This window comes from Nicotiana attenuata, unplaced genomic scaffold (genome assembly GCF_001879085.1).
Source record: "Nicotiana attenuata strain UT unplaced genomic scaffold, NIATTr2, whole genome shotgun sequence".
Taxonomy (NCBI): domain Eukaryota; kingdom Viridiplantae; phylum Streptophyta; class Magnoliopsida; order Solanales; family Solanaceae; genus Nicotiana; species Nicotiana attenuata.
The window spans coordinates 9357-19862 of NW_017676624.1; the positions used below are offsets into that span (position 1 = coordinate 9357).

General features: G+C 39.6%; 1 protein-coding gene across 1 annotated transcript; it reads right to left on the bottom strand.

The window, feature by feature from the left end:
• Nucleotides 1-414: 414 nt before the first annotated feature.
• Nucleotides 415-2140, bottom strand: LOC109221136 (phosphoinositide phospholipase C 2-like). The gene is made up of 4 exons (XM_019385602.1): nucleotides 1793-2140; nucleotides 1516-1712; nucleotides 959-1100; nucleotides 415-682 (listed from the first exon to the last, which is right to left on the bottom strand). The coding sequence occupies exons 1-4, from the start codon at nucleotides 2105-2107 to the stop codon at nucleotides 509-511; spliced, it is 828 nt and encodes a 275-aa protein (XP_019241147.1). The 5' UTR covers nucleotides 2108-2140; the 3' UTR covers nucleotides 415-508.
• Nucleotides 2141-10506: the final 8366 nt, after the last annotated feature.

The window sequence follows — 10506 nt, forward strand, 5'->3', positions numbered from 1 at the left end:
TAAAAGAATATAAATAACAAGGGGGGGGGTCGCCTGGAGAGGGAATAAAATGACAAGAGATATTGGACACTAAATTTGGAATACAGGATAGTGATCGCAGGGACTGAGTCCTCTTTTGATCAATGTACTAGAAGTAAATAATGCTTTAACCCCGGTTTTAAAGAGGTAAAGCTGCCCTTACAGTTTTTTTAGAAACTTGAGTTCAATGCAGTGACAAATGTAAAAAAAAAAACATACTATAACACGTTAAATTACATTGATAAGGACATGCAAAACATGTTGGGCTAAACTAGCCCAAGTACACTCTTAATATGGTGTGATATTGTCCGCTTTGGGCCAAGCCCGCACGGTTTTTCCCAAAAGGCCTCACACCATTAAGAGATCTCTACACCTTATATGTAGACTCCCAATCTTTTCAGCTACCAATGTGGGACTTTGTTCTCACACCCAACAAAACAAGGGCTAGAGAATAATAAGCACAAGTTAAACCTGAGTATTTGTATCAAGTTCATTCTCCAAATGTCCGCTCTGTGATTATTACCTTATTGTCTGATTCAGCGCTACTTTTTGGTGGTGGTTTCGTTGAAATTAAGATTTTATTCTTTAAAGAGTTTGGTGAAGGAAACTCGTCCATTTGTGATTGTGGGATGAATAGCATGGAACCAAATGTTTTCTTGACCATCTGCGTTCAAAATTATGTTGACATCGAATAAGCAAAGTATTTCAATGTTCTAATACTTCAAGGGATTACGTACGTTTTAATTTTATATTAAAAGAAGTGTTTAACTTCTACCTAAAAGATAGTTACAGGTAACCGTCCATAAAAAGTGAAATTAGTAACTTGAAAAATAAGATAAACTACCCGTTAAAATACACTTAGGTGGTAAAAATTCTTTATATTGCAGTCATGTGTTACCTTGAAACAATAAATTGAAATATATATATATATAGGTTTCACCTGAGCGACTTTTTTTTGAAGGTGTGGGTAAGGATGAAGGTGGTCTTCAAATGTTAATATAACAGGATATTCAGAATTTGAGAAAGCAACCTCCTTTATGGCTTTCAGACATTTGCTTAGTTTAACAGGAGTTGTCAGTGTCCTGCAGTTTTAGGAATAAAATAAAGACTAATTAATTGGAATATTGATCGTAAGCTTTCAATTTCATAGTGATGTTAGAATTTATCGTCGTTTATTATCTTTGGTAATCTCTTCAGTTCTATTGTCGTTTACATCTCATTGTAAATTGGATCCAGAATTTGATGTCTTTTTAAATAAGAATGAAAAAGGAAAGATCTATGTTCAGAACAGCCGAGATTAAATGAGAATTTGCTTTCTTTAACATTAAAAAGAAGGTCATAATAAACAGTCATGAAAATCTGATTTTAATTTTATATAAAAAAACAGGTAATAATAAACAGACATGTAAAATTTGGTCTTAGCTAGTGAAACAAGAAAGACGAGGATCTATATTCAATACGGAATCAAAGAATTTCTCCCCAAACAGAAATAGTTACCCTCCGTGACGAACATCGATATCATCTTTGGTAATATTAGGCCAAAGGTCCAATTCAATCACTCTAACTCCTTTCTTTAATGCCTTCTTTATTGGTTCAGTACTACAATCACTGCTCAGCTGGTTTCCAGTTAAGTAAGAGTTATGTCCAGTGTATATATAATAATGAGCCAAAGGAGCATCCATATTTTGGTGGACCTAAATAACCAACAATAGACAGAAATTAAGTAAACAAGTGTATCTAAAGGAGAATTAATTGACAAAGATAATTTTAATACCTTAGACTGGTGAGCAAAGTTATAATCACCAATAAGATATTTAAAGAAAGCATCAAGATTTAATCCTCTTTTGTGGACAATATTGTGATGATGCTTGAGGCTATTGAATATATTTTGGGCCTCTTTTGTTACATTCACCTCCTTCTGTTCTTTCTCTAAGAAACTAATTAGATTATCTATGCTCATAATCCCATTTACTGAGTAAGATTCAAAGACTTGCTTTATATCTTCTGGTATTTCACCTCCCCTTAACTTGAATCCTCGTGACCAGCAGAAGCAAACCTTGAAATGTTGCTTATTATTATTGCTAGACATTATTTTTCTCGACAGTAATTCCAATTGTTACTGCCACAGATTATTGTATCTGAATTTGATTGTTCCATTTATATGTAGGAATATTAATATCTTTGTTCGTGATATGCATGGTGGAATATTAGAAAACTTTTGGTTTCCATATTCTGGGAATTGCTTAGGAATATATTGTCCCACTTTTGGTCCCAGTAATTAAGAATATATTATGCCTACACGAAAAGTGATGCTTCTTGCTCTATCTGAAACTTTAGTAAATTGAAGAGGAAGAGCAAGTTATGTTTCTTGATGGTGGGGTTGATTGGAATCAGTAATGGAAAATTTCAGTGGCAAAGCAAAAAATTTGGGATCCAAAACAAAATGCAAGTACGCCTGGAATTCGAACTTGTGACCTAAAATAATTTTTATATTATTTTAATTTAAATCAAGGGATTCAATAAGATAAAATTTTGTTTTATTTCCTTTGCCCATGGAAATTCTTACCCCAAAAGTCAACCGAGTGAGAATTTGTTTTAGTCACCTATATATCATGTGATTCACGTCTTGTGCTTGAATTTAACGTATGGAGTTAGATGAATATAGATGGTAGATATATACAAATTCCGGTAAGTGTCTTGCATTCATGCAGGGTCCTAAGAAGGGGCGCATATCAAGAGATGTAATGTAAACAGCTTATCTTGCGACTTCCACCACTCGAATGATCCGTCGGTGGATACAAGTTTCAAGTTAAATAAATTAGTTTACTCCTGCAATCACATGATTTCTTGATTACCTAATTTTGTACGCTCGGAATATTAACAATACTTCTCTTTCTTTCCAAGATTGTGTGGTTGCAAGTGTTTCCAAACTGTCAAAGATTGTAGAAAAGGGAAAAAGAACCACTCAACCACCGTGTAGCAACTGTTGTGCATGGAGAGTACTTATTAGACCACGTAATTTTTTCTAAGTCATGAATTCTGAAAATCACCAATACTTTATAAAACGCATTCAGTAGTCTTCACAAATACAGGGCCAAATCTGTGGATTTAAAAACTCAAGTAGATGGCGAAACAGGGAAGCGAAAGCATGAAGCTTTTATAGAATCTTAATAGATAACAATGGAGGAGTACAAACGTTGTTCTTCGATATGATCTATGGCTTAATCCATCCATTGAACACTCAGAGGCGGAGCCAGGAGTTAAAGTTTATGGATTTGGGGTTCTAATTATTTTAAGTTACTGGGTTCTAATTAAAAATTTATATATATTTAATGGATTTCTAAGACAAATACATGGATTGAATCAAAGCGACAGGGTTTGGCCGAACCCGTAATTGATGGGCTAGCTCCGCCCCTGTGTACAGTACTCTTCTTATTTCATATGACAACGCAACCTTTGATTTATCGATATTAGCTCTGGAAATCTACCTCCACCCACCAGCCGTTCATGGATTTTATATAAATATATATAATAGTGTTGTCGAGATCAGCTTGCGCGCACCTCGACTATTCCACCACACACATACTACCTCCCAGCAGGGCTTAGCTAGGGTAAATACTTTTTGTCTCTGTGAGGATGAATCCTGATCTCCAAGGTCTATACATACTTTATTGACTACACGAGCTCCGGCCATTTATGGAGGTAGAGACCAAGAGAAGAAACTCCCTGATAAACGTACAACCAATACAATTAATAGGTCTGCATGCCTCTTTTGTTACTTTTTTGTATCCCTGTTCGTCCGAAACAACTCAAGCATTCTAGCCGAATCTCAATTTTTTACCTGCAACAAAGAACTGAATTTTAATTATCGTGTTAATAGTTTATGTAAAGAATCCTAAAGAGACACTTTATTAGTCTAGCAGGATACTCCTCACGTAAAATCCAATTTACGGAAGTAGCACTACAACTTTGTTTCTTGAGTTGAATATTAGATGTCGCAAGAAATGGATTACCGCTTTGGTAGGGAAGCTGATTTGGTTACTGATAGCGAAGAAGGAAGGTTTATGGGTCAAATGGGTGCATGGTTTGTATATAAAGCCTGGAATAAATTTCTGGATGGACACTCCTCCAGCAGATTGCATAAGCTGAAGAATGAAATGCGGCTCTGGTATTGTAATGATAAATACCAATTGACTTCCTCTGGTGCTTACTCTGCCTCAAGTAGCTATATAGCTGTGCTGGGGCCTTAAACAAAAATTAGTATTTCCAAGCTAGTTTGGGGGGCTATATCCTTGCCTAGCCATAGGTGTATTGTTTGGTTGGCTTTGCAGGGTAATTATAAGTTGCAGACTAAAGATAGACTATTGATGATGAACATTCCCTGTGAGAATGACAAGTGTTGTTTGTGTGAAGAGGATGTACTGGAAACTGATCAGCATTTATTTGGGGAGTGCAGATGGTTTTCTACACTCAGGGGAGAGATGCAAGCATGGACAGGGTTTGTCATTCCACATATGAGCAAAAAGGAAACATTGACAGTATCATACGGAAACATTGGAAGAAGTGTACAAAGGAGATAATGGCTGTTGTGTATGGAGCAATGATCTACCAGACATGGAAAACTAGAAATTGGAAGGTGTTTAGAGGAACTAATGTACGTATGCACTTTGGGGTCGTTTGGTAGCCGGTTAGGGGAAAAGTTATTCATGTATTAGGGGTAACATAACTTATACCATGTTTGGTAGCCATTAGTTATTTTGTAAAAAATTCAGCATAACTAATACCATGTTTGGTTGGCATTTTACAATTCTACATAAATAATACATGTATAAGTTATGAGTCAATCTGTGTGTTATTTTATGCGGGGGAGAAGATGGAATAACTAATACATGTATTAGTAATACATGGATAAAATACTGAAATGACAAATTCACCCCTATCAATTTACCACAAATCATTGCCATTTTCTCCAGCAAACTTTTCATTGTTCGTTTTCTACCGCAAATAACAATTCTTGTACTATGATTATTTTAGAATTACTAAATAAGTGTAGTAACAATATAGCAAGAAATTACAACCAAAATCCAAGAAAGAATTATATACACTACAATTAGCATGACCTTTTTTTTGAATTTCACGTGCACTACTCAAGGACTAATCCTTGCATAACTAATGCATGCATAAGTAATCCCTGCATTACTTATTCTTGCATAACGAATACATACATAACTAATACCTGCATAACTAATACATGTATAACTAATACCTGCATAACTTTAACCGGCAACCAAACGACCCCTTAGCACATAGCTCATGTTCTCCACACATCCTCAATTTTACAAAGAATAGCACATTAAACACATGGAGAATCAACTTCCACATACATTTTCACAACATCAATTCATTTGACATAACAAGTACTACATCAATCAAATTTCGGACTTACCACATTTGCACGGACACCATGGAAGCTCAATTTCTAAGAGGAGAGGGTTTTAGCCATACATACCTCAATAGAGCTTTCCTTAAATCCTTACAATAAATTCCGGAATTTTCTAGCAACTTCGATCTATTTTATGAAATTTGCAAGTTGAACCAAGAATTAGAGACATGATTAAGGTTCTAGCTTATTTAAGCATATTAGCAAGCACTAAGTGTGCATTGTGATTTTTAGGATCCTTTTGTGAAGGATTTTCACCATCTTGCACCCCAATTGCTATCTTTTTAGTTCACAACCTCCCCATAACCTATTATCTTTTATGCATGCAAGAAAATCCGTTTTTTTATACCCATGAACCCACAAGCTAATTCCTCATTCTAGTGTGAATTTCGAAGCCAAAGGTTAGGGCTAAAGTTCTTACCTCTTGGGGTGAAGGCCTAGCAACTGTACTTGAAATTCTTCAAGGGTTTAGGCAAGGATTGGGTGGGGACTTGATGAAGATCACTCTCTCTCTCTCTCTAGAACTTCCTTTCTCACTCTATTTGCAGTAAAATAACATAAAAGGGGTCTAATGGGGTGTTTTTAATGGGATGGGGTCGGGTTTTAAAAGTTAGAAAATAGGAGCCCCGATACAATCTGCGATCGCATAATGGATATGCGGCCCGCAAAAGGGACTGCAAAAGTGGCTTCAAAAACCTGAACAAACTACCCGGGTTTGCGACAAAAATGCGGTCCGCATACCTGTTCTGCGGTCGCATAATGCACCGCAGAACTGCCTCTCGCAAAATTCCAAGGGGATTATGCGATGACTATGCGGCCCGCATATTGATTATGCGATCGCATAATGGGCCGCATAGTTGACCTCAAAATTAACCATCAAACTCTCGGACTCTGCGGCGACTATGCGGTCCGCATAGCTATTATGTGACTTCATAATGGACCGCATAAACACACTTTTCTGGAAAACCTTATTCCTTAACTTCTTAATGTATAGATCAGTCGCCGCGAAGAATTTTACAAATTTCTAACACATATTCCTAACTTGGCACTACGAGATTTCGGGTTTTTGAGTAGAAATTTTCACGGGTCCTTACATCCTCCCCCACTTAGGATCATTCGTCCTCGAATGAGGATCAAGGTTCACTCATTAGCAATCTTTATGCAACCTCAGCTTTTCACAACATGAAACGTATCAACAGCCCCAAATTTGGCTAACTCCCTAAATTTCCAAAAATTTTGCCAGAGTTTCCTTTGTATCTAGGCCTATCCACCTGTCAGAGAGCCCCAAAAACATGTCCTAACAGCGTATACATATTCCATAGACATAACATAACCTGTGCAATACTAACGATGGCTGCATAGGCAACATATACCCAGAAAGAAACGGAACAGTTTTTACATAGACCAATTCAAAGGATACAGAGTTCATAGGAACCAAATGCATAAAAGCTATTACATGGCTATACAAACAAATGTGGGTACTTCCTTCTCATTTCTTCCTCGGCTTCCCAAGTGGCTTCCTCAACCTGCTGGTTCCACCATAGCACCTTTACGGAGGCAATTTCCTTATTTCTCAATTTCCGGACTTGCCTGTCAAGAATGGCAACTGGAACTTCTTCATATGACAGTTCTTCATTAACCTCAATAGTTTCAACTGGCACTATAGTGGACGGATCTCCCACTACCTTCTTCATCATAGACACATGGAAGACTGGGTGTACCAATGACATCTCGGGTGGAAGCTCGAGCTTGTATGCCACTTGACCAATACTCTGAATGATTCTGTACGGTCCAACATACCTTGGACTCAATTTTCCTTTCTTTCCAAACCGCATGATACCCTTCATGGGGGAAACCTTCAAAAATACCCAATCATCTTCTTTGAACTCCAAATCTCTGCGACGAACGTCCGAATAAGACTTTTGGCGACTCTAAGCAGTTTTTAACCTTTCCTTAATAATTTTGACTTTCTCAATAGACTGGTGCACAAGGTCCGGCCCTATCAATTCAGCTTCTCCAACCTCGAACCACTCAATGGGAGACCTACATCTCCTACCATACAATGCTTCAAATGGCGCCATCTGGATACTAGCATGGAAGCTGTTGTTATAAGCAAACTCTATGAGTGGAAGATGATCATCCCAGCTACCCTTGAAATCAAGAACACAAGCACGCAACATGTCCTCAAGCGTCTGAATAGTCCGCTCCGCTTGCCCGTCGGTCTGAGGGTGAAAAGCGGTGCTAAGATTTACCTGCGTGCCCAAAGCTTGCTGAAATTTCTTCCAAAAGTTGGACGTGAACTGAGCCCCTCGATCTGAAATGATTGAGACTGGAGTATCATGCAACCTGACTATTTCCTTGATATACAATTGAGCATACTGTTCCGCTGTGTCGGTAGATTTGACTGGCAAGAAGTGCGCTGATTTCGTGAGTCGATCCACGATCACCCAAATTGAGTCGAACTTGCGCGGAGTGCGCGGTAACCCTACCACAAAATCCATGTTGATCATCTCCCATTTCCACATTGGAATTTCTATGTTTTGAGCCAATCCACCGGGCCTTTGATGTTCGGCTTTCACTTGCTGACAGTTCGGACACTTAGCCACAAAGTCCGCCACATCCCTTTTCATGTTGTTCCACCAATAAACTTCCTTGAGTTCATGATACATTTTTGTAGAACCCGGGTGCACAGAATACCTGGAAGTGTGAGCTTCTACCATGATCCTTTCCCGAAGACCGTCAATATCCGGAACGCATAGGCGGCCCTTGTACCGTAGGGTACCATCATCCATGCCAAAGGAAAAAACTGTGGCCTTATGTTTATGAATCTCCTCCTTCAGCTGTGCCAACAATGGATCGTTGAATTGCTTCTCTTCACCTCCACCAAAAGCGACGATTCAGCCCTATTCTACACAATTACCCCTCCTTCATTAGAGTCCGCAAGGCGAACTTCCAAACTAGCCAATTGATGAACCTCCCGGGCCAACGGCCTTTGATATGCCTTTAAATGAGCCAAACTTCCCATAGACTTTCGACTAAGAGCATCCGCCACAACATTAGCCTTTCCCGGGTGATAGAGAATATCAATGTCATAGTCCTTGAGTAACTCTAGCCATCTTCTTTGTCTCAAATTCAACTCCTTTTGTTTGAAAATATATTGAAGGCTCTTGTGGTCCGTAAACACATCCACATGGACCCCATACATATAATGTCGCCAAATCATTAGTGCGAACACCACTGCCGCAAGCTCTAAGTCGTGGGTTGGATAGTTCTTTTCATGATTCTTGAGTTGCCTAGAAGCGTAGGCTATAACCTTGCCGTGTTGAATTAACACACACCCAAGCCCGATCCTTGAAGCATCGCAATACACCACAAATCCCTTTGTACCCTCTGGCAGGGTTAATACAGGTGTTATAGTCAATCTTGATTTCAATTCTTGGAAGCTCCTTTCACAAGCATCGGACCACTGGAACTTAACTGCTTTCTGCGTCAATTTAGTCAAGGGAGAAGCAAGAGTAGAAAATCCCTCAACAAACCTTCTGTAGTACCCAGCCAAACCCAAGAAACTGCGAATCTCTGTTGGAGTGGTAGGTCTAGGCCAATTTTTCACTGCTGCAATCTTTTGAGGATCAACCATAATTCCTTCCCTGGAGACAACATGACCCAAGAACGCGACAGATTCAAGTCAAAATTCACATTTTGAAAATTTCGCATACAATTGGTGCCGCTGAAGAGTCTATAGGACTACCCTGAGATGGTCAGCATGATCCTCCCGGCTTCAGGAATACACAAGAATACCGTCGATGAACACTATTACAAAGGAGTCTAGAAAAGGCTTGAAGGCTCGATTCATAAGATCCATGAAAGCTGCCGGGGCATTTGTTAGCCCGAAAGACATCACCAAAAATTCAAAGTGCCCATACCGAGTCTTGAAAGCTATTTTTGGAATATCCTGCTTCCTTATCTTCAATTGGTGATACCCGGACCGCAGGTCAATTTTTGAGAAACACGTAGCACCTTGCAATTGATCAAACAAGTCATCTATCCTTGGTAAAGGGTATTTATTTTTGATTGTGACTTTGTTAAGTTGCCGGTAGTCAATACACATCCGTAGCGACCCATCTTTCTTCCTTACAAACAAAACTGGTGCGCCCCATGGTGACACACTTGGCCGGATGAAACCCTTTTCTAGCAAATCCTTCAATTGTTCCTTTAGCTCTTTCAACTCTGTCGGTGCCATTCTGTAAGGTGGAATTGATATAGGCTGCGTGCCTGGCATCACATCGATCCCAAAATCAATCTCCCTGTCTGGTGGGATCCCAGGGAGCTCATCTGGAAAGACATCCGGAAATTCATTCACAACTAGCACGGACTCAAGGCTAGGTGCCTCGGCATCGGTGTCCGTAACCCGAACTAAATGATAGATACACCCCTTCTTGATCATCTTTGCGGCCTTAAGGTAAGAAATAAACCGACCTTTAGGCACCACATTATCTCCCTTCCATTCAACAATGGGCTCATTAGGAAATTCAAGCCTCATAGTTCTAGTCCGACAATCAAGCTTGGCAAAACATGAATAAAGCCAATCCATTCCCATTATTACATCAAAATCGACCATCCCCAATTCAATGAGATCGACCATGGTATCCCTACCACGCACCGTGACAACACAACCTCTATAAACTCGTGCAGCCGTAATAGGCTCACCCACCGGAGTAGATACTGAGAATGGTTCATGAAGCTGTTCTGGTTCTATCCCAAATTCCATAACAACAAAAGGGGTAATATAGGACAAGGTGGAACCGGGGTCAATAAGTGCATACACATCATGAGATTGAACAGTCAGAATACCTGTAACAACATCTGGAGAAGCCTCTGCAGTCTGGCGACCACTCATAGCATAGAACCGGCTGGGTCCTCCCGAACTCTGCGTACCACCCCTAGCTGCACCTCACCCCGCGGATGCTGGGGTACCTCGAGCTGGAGAGAGGGCTGAAGATGTAGCAACTGCTGGAGTGGATGACTATGCTGTGCCCCTACCCGCACCC

Bases quoted from the DNA above. Each gene is read 5' to 3' on its own strand.
- LOC109221136 (XM_019385602.1), bottom strand. From the start codon at position 2,107: ATGTCTAGCAATAATAATAAGCAACATTTCAAGGTTTGCTTCTGCTGG. The intron at 1,713-1,792 runs GTATTAAAATTA...TTGGTTATTTAG, and splicing joins ACTTTGCTCACCAGTCTAAG to GTCCACCAAAATATGGATGC. The intron at 683-958 runs GTGAAACCTATA...TTTTGAACGCAG, and splicing joins TTCAAAAAAAAGTCGCTCAG to ATGGTCAAGAAAACATTTGG.